The sequence below is a fragment of the Mytilus trossulus genome, chromosome 2 (genome assembly GCF_036588685.1).
Source record: "Mytilus trossulus isolate FHL-02 chromosome 2, PNRI_Mtr1.1.1.hap1, whole genome shotgun sequence".
NCBI classification, from domain to species: Eukaryota; Metazoa; Mollusca; class Bivalvia; order Mytilida; family Mytilidae; genus Mytilus; species Mytilus trossulus.
Window position 1 is genome coordinate 70986362 of NC_086374.1, and position 13037 is coordinate 70999398.

The window sequence follows — 13037 nt, forward strand, 5'->3', positions numbered from 1 at the left end:
CCGTAGAATTCTTCCTTTTAAGACTATTTCTATACCGCACAGACACTCGTCTCTGAATTATTATTTTCCCGAGACGTGTGTTATATAAAGGTATATAGGATCTTTTTTTTTTTACGAGTGTCTGTGTGTGATACATACATGTGCCTGTTCTCGTTTCTAATGAAAGCGACTTTTTTAAATTGTTATTTTAACAACACGACTACAGTTTACCATGAAACAAAACAGAATTGAAAGACGATGCATGGTGTGAATTTTGCCCACTTTTTAAAATCGATAAATGAATAAGGGGTAAAGTTGCTGTTTTAAGATCCAGTGGGAAATATTTCATTTCATTTTAAGCGTTTAAAATAATTCAATCTGAGAAAAATTCAAATTAGAGCATAACGAAGTTCGAGGTCTCTACTTTAAACTAAATTTCTTAAAAATACAACTCCATTCACCAATATCTCAAACTCAAAATGTTGATACCTAAATACACGTAGACTAAACGTTAAAAAGAGATCCTTTTACGGTCTGCCATTTGTAAATTATCCCATATATCCTGTTGTCAACGGCTTAATATATCCGACAGAGAAGGATTTTGAAGTTTATAACAACCCGCTTATGTAATTTACAAAAGGATACATATATAAAAATTATAAATATCAGTTTTAATATTGATGTACAGATATATTGTCCAGTAACAGCTCTGAGTAAGTGTGTTTTATTCATAATTTAATTCATGAAAATTATCTTCATAAATATTGTGCATAAGGTATACAGTATTAAACATTCAGGCATGCTCTTAAGAGAAAATTGGTATTGCTTGTAAAATATACAATTTTGGGATGGTTTTTTTTTATGTCGGAAGATGCAGCGGTGAATCCGAAATTAGTATTTAACTTTTTGATTTAATATCATTCACGAAATTCCGATTTAGAGTTTAGGTAGGATCAATTTCCTATAAATGTCTATCGGTAAAATGCAAAATTTCAGAACAGCATGTCAAATTCTAATTATAATTATAACTATTTTACCAATGCTTATACTGTAGGTGGATGATAACTTCAATTCGGGTAGACTGTATCTGCAAAATTGTAGTACATTTATATTTATAATACAAGACTAAAATAAAATGTATTTTCCCCATAAAAAAATAGGAGCTCAAGATAAGTAATGTCAGTTAGATACAAATATATTATTTTATTGTAAAAGAAACGAGAACTTTAGTGTATAGCAAGGTTATTATAACTTTAATTGTTTTAATTGATGGATTTTAATATTTATTTAAATTCGTTTGATATTCAAATCTTACAAGAGTATGACAGATTGAAGAAAAAAAAATAGCAGATTAGCCAGTCTTTTTTATTCTCAAAACTTTTCGCTGGTGAATTCAAGTTAGCATCATTTTCATAAATGAATTCTTAAGTAAATGCATATAGTACGCGGCAAAATTTGAATAAAACGTTATGTGCTTCAAACAACAGTTTATATGTCACATGTATGTTAACTGTACGAAAAATAAAATCGGAATAACGAGGTCAATATAATACTTCCATGGTAAAAACATCAACGGCTAGTCTTTAAGAAGCAATTACAAATGTAGTTCTCTGTAAGTATAAGTATCAAGGAAACGGTTCTGGAATTTCGTATCGATAACCGTGAACCGATTGCAATTTTCATGCAGCAAATAGATTTAACTTTATTGAAAAAAATCTTTGATTGTTCCAGTAGGAAAGAGCGATTATCTGTTATTCTATTATGACCTACTCATACTTAATAATTGTTTGTTGTATTTTTCTTCAAAGTAAAAAGATGTGGAGAGAGATTCTTGTAACAGCCGTTTTTCTACAAGCGTTTTCTGTATGTAAGTACATTAATATTTATATGTCCCCACAACGATTTAGTATTTAGTAAAATATGAATGAACAATTTGAGAATCATGCTTTATGTTATTTACACATCAACCAAAAAGAAAATAAAACACTGGAAAAAGCACTGAACCTACATCTACGTTTTTATTCCCGCTCCTATATTTTTTTAGTTATTCCCATGTCTATGTCTACATCTACTTAATCTTTAATATGCCCGCTCATCCATATACTTTCTATATCCGACCCACCATATGCATACTTTGTATTCCCGCTCCACCATCTTCTTTATATTTCTGCGTCTACATCTGCATTTTTGTACTTTGTATTCCCGCTCCTGCATCTACTTTGTATTCCCGCCCCTTCATCTACTTTGAATTCCGCTCCTTCATCTACTTTGAATTCCCGCTCCTACATCTACTTTGTATTCCCGTTCCTTGAGTTACCTTGTACTCCTGCTCCGATATCTACTTGGTATTCCCGTTCCTTGAGTTACCTTGTACTCCTGCTCCGATATCTACTTTGTATTCCCGTTCCTTGAGTTACCTTGTACTCCTGCTCCGATATGTACTTTGTATTTCCGCTCAACCATCTACCTTTTTTATTTATGCGACTCAAGATTATGGCTGAACGTTTAGACTTACTTAATAAGGCACCGGCTTTCGTAACTTTTACATATTATATCTATATATATAAATACATTGTTTGTTTTTCAATGTTTTTGTCAAGAATTAGGGCACAAGATTATGAGTTTCAAAACATAGTCTCGTGCATGCCACCCCCCCCCCCCCCTTTTCCTCCGACCAAAGATGAATGTTCGTGAATGGTCCTTGCCTTATTATTGTCTAGGTAAACTCGTGGTTTAAAGGAACCTTAGTTAAGTATAACACAAATATGTTCTAATTTTGCACTTTCCATTCATTAGAATACATTTATTTGATAATAAAATTTATTTTCAGATGCAATAACACTGAAAGTAAAGAATGGACAAGTTGCATATTTCAGATGTAGTGATGGAAAAGTTGTCGATGTAACGGAGGCAACCTATGAAAAGGGTAACTGTGGTGATCCCAGTGCATTATCGGTTGTGGAAGGACTTGCAAACGGAAAAACAAGTTATGATCTACCAGTTTCAAAATCAGTTTTTACGAGCACATGTGTAGTTAACATTGATGAAAAACTGAAAGTCAAGTATGACTGTGTTAGTCGTAAGTGTATTCTTTAACAAAAGGTCTATAGGTCCGAAAAATGCAAGTGTCATATCAAATAATTCTTTTTTCCATAGTTTTCTAAAAATAACAATAACCGATATGGTTTGGTTTAGATTTAATATGTTAAAAGCTTGCGTTTGAGGAATGTCATGCTCTGTTCAGGGTTATCAACTCGATCAATATCATTTTAGACCACTTGTAAAAAGAAATGACCAGACTTGTGACATAATTTATTTTTGACTTAAAAACGAGCGTACTATAATGAATTTGTAATTTGCAATGACAGATGATGATTCCCAACGATTGCCCCCTTATATATACGCGAAATACCTTCAATGTAAAAGGACCAATGTATATTACATGTATGTATGTATGTGAGATAGGAAATATATTTAAGTAAAGTATTTGAGGAATTATAGCTGTAATACTTTTGTTTATGTCTTTGAAGAAATAACATTTAAATTGTGGTAAACAATCAGAAACCCGATTATTTAAAAGTGTGCACCACATGTTTGAGGTTATTTTTAATAGACAGAAAAAAAAGAGTACAGTCATTCCTTGTAATCAGTATAATTCTAAATTCTTTTTTATGAGGAGTGTATGATGACGCCACGGTCACACGACAAAATTATGCCTTTGAGCTGATAGACGAAAAAACTTTCAGTCAATCACAAGACGTATTCCGTTAGTTCATATAACAATGGGATGTAAGAACTATTGCATGTGGAGCAAACCTTTGGTTAGTTTGCTTGTTTTTTTTTTTTGTATTTTACAAAATTGTAATTGAGATAGCATCCTATCAAATTTAAATACAATATATAAGCAAGCCACCCAAACTTGTTCTCTACAAACATAAGGAAATAAGCTCTAACATTAATTTCTTTTTTATCTTTTGTTTTTTATCACAGAGTTCATACATGTAGGCTTATATCCCTGATAAGGTTATCAATCAAACTATAGGATAAGCCCTGAAACTAATTTGAGTTTGTCGTCTGTAATTATCAAAATAATGATCGAGTCCTTTATTCGAATCTGTTGACTCATTTGGTCAAAAGGAATTTGCAAATATACTTTAAAAGATATAATTTCTTGCTCATATCCTTCAATAGTCTAATTGTCAATTTCGTAAATGACCCAGAATAAATATATGTGTATGAGTTCTTTTCCTGACAATGATTACGCATACTATAATTGACAGTGAGAGCAACTTTATGTGTCATGTGTGTACTGCTTAAGTTTTTCAAATCTTTTAATGACATATATTTTTTATTTTAAACTATTTTTTTATGAACACCAATTCCTTCCCATGATGTTCATATGAAAAATCCATTGATTACAATTATCTCGAAAGGATGCAGACATTACCAATCTTATAACTCGAATAATTCAAGCCCTTTCCGTGTCCGATTTCAACAGTCTTCCACACGAGGGCTTGAACTCCTTAATAAATGATCATTGGCCGCGTCGCCTGCTCTCTGTGAGAGAGAGCCAATCGGTGGCGATCAGGATAAAGAGTCTGCGCAACTGTCTTGTTATTGTCTTACCAAACACGTGTTCAATTAACACAAATCCGATAATAATTAATTAACATCAATTAACATCGATTTACATCATTTAACATCAATTAACATCCGGAACTCCTCCTTCTTTAGTTGCCAATTTAAATCAAAATTCCCATATTGCATAGCGGTATGAATTTTCCGGTTGACGGTCTTGATCGAGGAAGACGTTCAGGCGTTAAAGTAGCCTTCGTAGCCTGGGATCCGGCCCGATCTAGCTGCGCGTACTGACAAGATTAGCCAGGACCCCAGGCTATAGCCTTCGTAGATCAGCGGAATATAACGACTGAATTATTCGGGTTACCAATCTTATACAATGATAGTTCGTTAAAGTGTTATTTTCATTCATTTTCCATTTCATTTCAGCTACTGCAACTGAAACAACAGCAAATGGAGCTACGGCAGAGATACTATGTAATGCCGGGCAATACATAACAATAACAAAGGCCCTTTATGGTGATACCGCGAATAATTGTTATGATGTAAATGCATTTTCTATTGTCCAGACTAGCTGTAACAATGCAGTAACTTGTTCGATAACTGTAGACTCGGCTACGTTTCCAAGTTCCACTTGTAGCCCGACTGGCAGTGAGAGTTTAGCAGTTGCTTACAGCTGTACACAAGGTAACAAATAGTCGTATGTAGCTCTACAAGTATTACAGAAATCGTGAGTGAAAAAATATTTTTCCTTATCCGTTTTGGCTCAGAACGCTCATATCAAGGGACTTAATTCTTTAAAAATAAGGTGAAGGTTTATATACACATGCCATTAGTTAATTTTGCTATTTAGAAAATTTTCATGAAAATTGAACGAGCCACATCTATTTTAGTTAAAGTGTTGGGTAACATAATATAAAATAAAATTATCTCCAGTGTTTTTGTTTTATATAAAAAGTAGCTACATGTATATATTATCCGATGTAGAGATTTTTGCGTGACAAAAGTAATGCATTTTTTATTTTTTTTACCAGTCAGAATGCCTTATATTCTGAAAATTTTAATTAAGGATATTTGCTACTCATGTTTTAGAACCTTTTGTCAACTATTTGGAACTCTATCTTTTATTCAGGTAGTGGCAATACAAATTTGTCCGAAGGACTTTTATGATATATTTATGAGAAACTTGGTCCAGTTTAAACACCAATAAATAACTTTAAATCAGGCATTTAATCCTTATCATTCTTTAAAATTGAGGATATTGAATTTATTTTCGCTATCGTAACCTTTATCACACGTGAATTGTGTGTCTGTAGTGGTTCATTGAATTAGCCTGGCGGATGAATATATTTTCTGGTTAAAAGTTTGCAATCTAATTAAAAAAAATATCTATAAAAACTCTTATCTTTCAAAAAATTGTTTTATGTTTATTTTTTTATTAAACGATTAATGCAAAACTAAAGCAACATGTTCGTTACGTCTGGCCAGATTGCATTATTATCTCCGCCATTTTGTTTACATTTTAGTAAAAAAAAAGTTCGGTCACTGTTGTCTATCGAAAAATAAACAACCGTCAAGAATAACTACCAGAAGTCCTGTCGACCAATCATATCAACGTATTCTTTAATATGCAAATCATATAAGAACTATATAAATATATATCTACGATCATCATTAATTCCGTGTTTTAAATCCGTTCATTTTTTTTTTAATTATTATTTTGTGTACGGTGTCCTTTAGTTTCGAACATCCTTGTCCATATAAAATATTGTCTGGTCTGTAGTTGAAAGGAGTAAGTTCCGTAAAGGTCATATGTGGTCCTGAAATAGTATGTCCGTTGTTTCACGACGAAAAGAAAATAATAAAAGCTGACAATAAAACACGTAAAAAGTGAAATAAATCTTGTTTTGTACAGTTTTTCTTATAAATAGTTATCAAACGTAAACCAAAGCTATAATTCAGTACGCCAGACGCGCTTTTCGTCTCCATAAGCCTCAAGGCTTACAACCCTTATATGCCATAAGAGATTTTGGTTGAAATTTCACAAAACTGACTGGATTTCAACAAACATAAAATTCTACGAAATATAGCGACCTATCTTCGACACACTTTATATTAAAGCCAGATATGTAAAATGATATATAACCGTGAAGCATTACGTTAGTTTTTTTTACGACGAATGCAGTCCATGTTCCAATCCCAAAAAATAATGGAAATTCGTATATTTTGATTGAATTTTCATGGGAAATCATCACGAAAGCTATTTGTTACGTCTAAAAAGAATGTTAATACATACATTGATAACATATAGTAATTTGTCATACCTAGTACATGTATTAGCTTTGATACTGTCTGTTGTCTTATGAGTGTTTTCTTATTAATTCTGTATTATGTTCAAGTACAGTCGTATTTGGTTAACGTGAGCTGTATTGGCTCTAAGCCTCGGAGTAGAAGTAGAAATGGGGGTCAAGGCCTCATTGAACCTTATTTTTTATACTGTAAACCCACTTATTTTCGCGGATACTTTATTTCGCGTTTTACCCTTTCTTGACAACTTTGCGGCTATTTAATTTCGCGATTTTCTTATTTACTTGATGAAGTTTGATAAGATTCAAGCTTTATGTTTTGAAAAATGCATAACAGATCAAAGGTTTACTTATTCGCAACGATTTATATTCGCGTTATTTTTCTACTCGCGAAAGTCGAGAAAATAAATCGCTCGCGAAAATAAATTGGTTTACAGTTTTTGTCTTATTGGTATTCATACCATTACTTACACCACACTTAATCTTATCTATACAATACATACCTTTTTGTGTTTCTTATCTTGAATATACTGTCCCCCCTTTTATAAACACTTATTGTATTTACAGTAACAGGACAAGTGTATACACATTGGGGAAGTACAACGTGTGGATCAACCGCTCAATTATTATACTCAGGTAAAGTATTCAATAGAATAGTATATCATTTTTTGTTCTAAACTCCGTGTGAAATATAAGATGTTAGGCTACAAATGTAAAAACAAATATGGTTCAGTTTAAAGATATTTAAAGTAAAAACATGTTTTAACTTGTCACTTGCACCTGTTCGAAAAAGCTGTATTATGCCGCTATATATTATGTGTTTATAGATTATCGTTGATCATCTCAACGAGATTGATGTTCTCGCTTGAGCTGGTACAGCGAAAGTAAGAAAAGCAATCGAGTTGAGATGACCAATGATAATCTGTTTATCGCTATTTTACCTATGACGACGTTGTCCATTTCATGTCAATTTCGTTAGCAACGCCACGTGGCCTCCTTAGTTTCTAGCAATAATTTTTCCATTTTAAGCGAGAAGCATGATATGAAAATTATCAATAAAAAAGATCAAAGGAAAAATGCACAAAATAGCGATAAAATAGCTTATAGATATACCATACGTGACATCGAAGAAGCCTCTAAACATCGCGACTATCGATTCACTCTGTCGCATAGTTTTGTGCTTGTCACAAACCATGAGCTCGTAGTTCAGTAGTTGTCGCTTGTTTATGTCAGTCATATTTGGTTTTCGGAAATTGTTTATGTTATGAAGTCGGCCCTTGGTTTTCTTGTTTTGATTGTTTCGGATATTTAACAATTGGGAACTTTAATAGCCGACTATAATCTTGTGTTTTTTCTCATGCATGGTTGAATGTCGCACGGATGCCTATAATTGCCAACATCCACTTTTTTTTAACTCTTGTGGATAATTGTCTCATTGCCAATTATACATGTAGCACATCTCCTTATTTTATATTTGATTCAAACACTCATTTCAATTGGCATCGAAGAGATACGACGATTTCGAAAGGCACACCTTCGTATCATCCTATGACAAGGGAAATAAAACCTATAATGTCACAACCTTGAGCTGCTCAAATATTTACTAAAGAATTAAAAAAAAAAGACCCATCATATCCTTGATTTTATTTTATGTTATTAGTTTTAATCAAGATTTTTTTTATATGTTATTTTCATGTCAAACGTTCTATAGTCCGTTACACTGAACCATTGTAGACAAACAATATGAATTTCTGCACAACATATACCAACTTACTATAATCAAATCGTCCATGTTTTGCAGTAGAACGTAAACATAATCCGTTAGATTAAGTTAAAAAATTCTTCAATTTTTTCTTAAGTTTACAAGTTTAAAAAAAGAGACTACTCCGATCAACCTTTTAAACCATAACTTAGTTTTACAATTTCATAAACAAAAGAAAACGAATAGATGATAAATATACGTTAACCAGAATGACTTTAATTAATTGAAAGGCGTTATGGCTGGTGGACCTCAAGGTACAGCAGGATCTGGTAGTGACTACCTTTGTATGCCAACCATACCGTCTTACACAGGTGATGAATCGGGTTCCGCCGAATCAGAAAGGGGACAACTTTACGGAATTCAGCTTGGGCTGGACACTGGGGATATGTCGTCTCCTTTTGATACCAGTAAAAATGGTTATGTTGTTGACTGCGCCGTTTGCCAGATCTTAGCAAATCCCGCGGTTTTCATGCAAGCAGCAACAAACACGTGCCCAACGGGTTGGACAGTTGTATATACTGGTTACCTAATGTCTGAAATAGCTGCAGGAGTAACTGCGACTTCAAAGGGATACGCATGTCTGGACAAAGATGCACCCCTGTCAACGGATAGTAGTGCCGATAATGCATTCGTGTATCCAGTAGAAGGAAAATGTGGGACACTAACATGTCCCAGTTACGAAGATAATGTCGAACTTACATGTGTTGTTTGTTCTAAGTAATTTTCATGCACTTTGAGACTGCTAAATTCGTTTAATTTAAATCTAATGAGCTTTAAACCACCACTCGTATACTTGCTTCAAGATACATACTGTTTTCATATCTGTTATACTCAATATGTATTTTTGGTAAACAACAAACTATGGTTTGTAGTACAAAATACGGTACCAACATAAAGCTTATTTGATTAAAGTAGAATATGAATTACGTGTAGGTTTTTTTTCTTATTACATTAGGCATGTTGTACATGTAAAAAAGACTCACATTCGAATTCATCAACATCAATTATAATTGTAAGAAATAATATTTGACATTTTTCAAATAGATCAAGTCTATGAAAAATGTTAGCTGCAGATGCCACGAAAACATACAATGTAGAAACGATGTTAAAAAAACTATATTCGTAATTTTGGTAAAGAATAGTTTCTTTATTTTAAATTTCTATATGAACTCTATATATTGTTAAATTGTGTTGAATTAAATTTTGACCCAGAAACTATGGTCAGAATTCTCTTGCCTGACATATAATCCAAATGTATAACTTTTTTCATATTTGTTTGAAAATAATGTGTGATACCATGCAACCCGATCAAATAGTACATTTTCAAATTACCGATTTTTTTTATTCCGGGTTATACAATTATTTGACAGGTTACCTTTTCTGTGATCCAATGTAAGATATCCTGGTACTTGGTCTTTTAAGAGTAACATAACTAATTAAAATCAGGATGTCTTACCACAGAGTTGGTAACATTTCGAAAAAATATAATCTTCGGAGTCAAAAATTGGTAATATGAAAATAATCGATTGGAAAATAATCTATTCATTTTTTTGTACATAAATAAGGCCGTTAGTTTTCTCGTTTGAATTGTTTTATATTGTCATTTCGGTGCCTTTTATAGCTGACTATGCGGTATTGACTTTGTTCATTGTTGAAGGCCGTACGGTGACCTATAGTTGTTAATTTCTGTGTCATTTTGGTCTCTTGTGGACAGTTGTCTCATGGACAATCGTACCAATTCTTCTTTTTTATATTGGAAAATTCCAATTTTACATAGTGAATGGGAAATGTTTTAAGTTGGATTGATTGATTGTTTGTTTGTTGCTTAGCGTCCAGTGGTAAATGCATTGTAAGTTTACTTAAATTACTTGTTCATAGTCAAAAACTTCATTATATAGATATAAAAAGATGTGGTATGAGTGCCAATAAGACATCTCTGCTTCCAAGTCAATGATTGTAAAAGTAAACCATTATAGGTCAAATATGGTCTTCTACGTATACACAGAGCCATCATGGCTTATACCAAACAACTAGCTAAAAAGGGCCCCCAAAATGGCAAGTTTAAAACCATACAAGCGGAAAAAGCAACGGTCTAACCTATATAAAAGCGAGAAACGAGAAACACTTATCAACCATATCAACAAAAAAGATCAATGAGCATCAGGTTCCGGACTTAGAACAGGTGCAAATAATTACAGTGAGTTTGGACGTTTTAATAGGTAACAACTATCACCCTTACCTGAAACAATAGTGTAACATCACAACAAATAAAAGACACACTATATAAACTATCAATTGAAATAGCTTAACGCAATCAAAAGACATCTTAACACAGGTGAAAATACACTAAACTTTATGTTTATATACTACATGTAGTACGGTATATTGATGTCCTGATGGCAGGTTTTTTGGTAATCCAAGCGATATAGAAATACGGTTACCTGAACTTCATCATGCACAAATAAGGGGTTGTTATGGTCGATTTATTTTTGAGAGGGGAACTGTGCATCAGTTCGCACCGACGTCTGGTTGAAATTGGGACGTTGATTTCATGTTTTGAAAGTGGTATTCCCTTTGCAGGTTTGATAATCACTGCAATACATCTCTGAAATTAGAAATTGTTTTTGGCTTTCTTGAAAGATGATGGCAGTTCAAAATCAGGCCAATAATTTAAACCCACTTTTTAGAACTGATTTTTGTATTAATTTTATTTGCGACAATTTAGCGGTTAAATATAAAACAATTGACAACCAACCAATCGAGCCGTCAGCTCATTCGTAGTCATTATGAACAAAATGTGATACATGTAATAAGTGAACAATTAGATTTTGACTGAATTAGGCGCAGGACATTATTTCTTTTTTTACATGCAAGACGCAAGGACACTTGTGCTCTAAACATAACGGACATGCATTTGCAATTTAAACTATGATACACCTTAATTTGTTATACCGGAGTTTTATATCCGACTATAATCTATTTTTTCTCATAGTTGAAGGTCGCACTGATGCCTATAATTGCCGACATCCACTTCAGTTGAACTCTGTCTCATTGCCAATTATACCACATTTCTTTATTTTATATATGATTAAAATAGGCATTTCAATTGGCCTAGAAGAGATACGAAGATTTGTTTACCCTCAAAAAGCACACCTTAATATATCTCCTTATGACAAGGGAAATGAAATATATAATGTCACAACTAGTATTATGATATCTTGAGCTGCTCAAATATTTACTCAAAAATAAAAATAAAAAACCATCATATCACTAGATTTTATTTAATGATATTTGTTTTAATTAACCTTTTTTATGTTCCTCTATAGTCCGTTACACTGAACCATAGTTTACCAAAACTATGAATTTTTGCTCAAAGTATACTTACTAGTATAATGAAATCGTCCACTTTTTGCAGTAGAGCGTAATGATTAGTCGTCAAATTAAGTTTAAAAAAAAATGATTCAAATTAAAGTTTAAAAGTAAAAAAAAAAGACAATGTTTTACAATTTCATAAACAAAAGAAAACAGAATAGTTGATATAAATATATGTTTACCAGAATGACATTCTTTATTTGAAAGGCGTTATGGCTGGTGGACCTCAAGGTACAGCAGGATCTGGTAGTGACTACCTTTGTATGCCAACCACACCGTCTTACACAGGTGATGAATCGGGTTCCACCGAATCAGAAAGGGGACAACTTTACGGAATTCAGCTTGGGCTGGACACTAGTGCTTGGCCGTCTCCCTTTGATATCAGTAAAAATGGTTATGTTGTTGACTGCGCCGTTTGCCAGATTTTAGCAAATCCCGCAGTTTTCATGCAAGCAGCAACAAACACGTGCCCAACGGGTTGGACAGTTGTATATACTGGTTACCTAATGTCTGAAATAGCTGCAGGAGTAACTGCGACTTCAAAGGGATACGCATGTCTGGACAAAGATGCACCCCTGTCAACGGCAGGTAGTGCCGATAATGCATTCGTGTATCCAGTAGAAGGAAAATGTGGAACACTTGCATGTCCCAGTTACGAAGATAATGCCGAACTTACATGCGTTGTTTGTTCTAAGTAATTTCCATGCACTTTGAGACTGCTAAATGTGTTTAATCTAAATCTAGTGAGCTTTATACCACCACTCGTATAATTGCTTCAAGATACATACTGTTTTCATATCTGTTATACTCAATATGTTGGTTTTTATTTGATACACAACAAACTATGGAATGTACGGTAACAACATAATTTAAAAGCTTATTTGATTAAAGTACAATTGAATTATAGTTATATTGTTTACTCACTTTGTATGTCGCAAACTTAATGTTTAAAGTTTATATGTCAATAAAAAATAGAATTTGAAAGAAAGAAAAAATTAATTTAATTTAAATTACGTTTAATGTGTTTTCTTATTACACTA

At 32.9% G+C, this 13037-nt stretch overlaps 1 protein-coding gene across 3 annotated transcripts; it reads left to right on the forward strand.

Annotated features, from left to right (window-relative positions):
- Positions 1-565: 565 nt before the first annotated feature.
- Positions 566-12779, forward strand: LOC134707911 (uncharacterized). 3 transcript variants are annotated; one of them, XM_063568074.1, is made up of 6 exons: positions 566-692; positions 1788-1846; positions 2810-3058; positions 4987-5244; positions 7431-7499; positions 8856-9553. In XM_063568074.1, exons 2-6 carry the CDS (start codon positions 1795-1797, stop codon positions 9344-9346), a joined length of 1119 nt encoding a protein of 372 aa, XP_063424144.1. In that variant the 5' UTR covers positions 566-692; positions 1788-1794; the 3' UTR covers positions 9347-9553. The 3 variants fall into 3 exon arrangements, with proteins under 3 accessions (XP_063424144.1, XP_063424143.1, XP_063424142.1); XM_063568073.1 differs by lacking the exons at positions 566-692; positions 8856-9553 and adding exons at positions 836-858; positions 12205-12779; XM_063568072.1 differs by lacking the exon at positions 566-692 and adding an exon at positions 836-858.
- The last annotated feature ends 258 nt before the right edge of the window (positions 12780-13037 follow it).

Coding starts and splice junctions, on each gene's coding strand:
- LOC134707911 (XM_063568073.1), top strand. Junction 1,847..2,809: donor TCTACAAGCGTTTTCTGTAT/GTAAGTACATTA, acceptor ATTTATTTTCAG/ATGCAATAACACTGAAAGTA. Junction 7,500..12,204: donor CGCTCAATTATTATACTCAG/GTAAAGTATTCA, acceptor TTTATTTGAAAG/GCGTTATGGCTGGTGGACCT.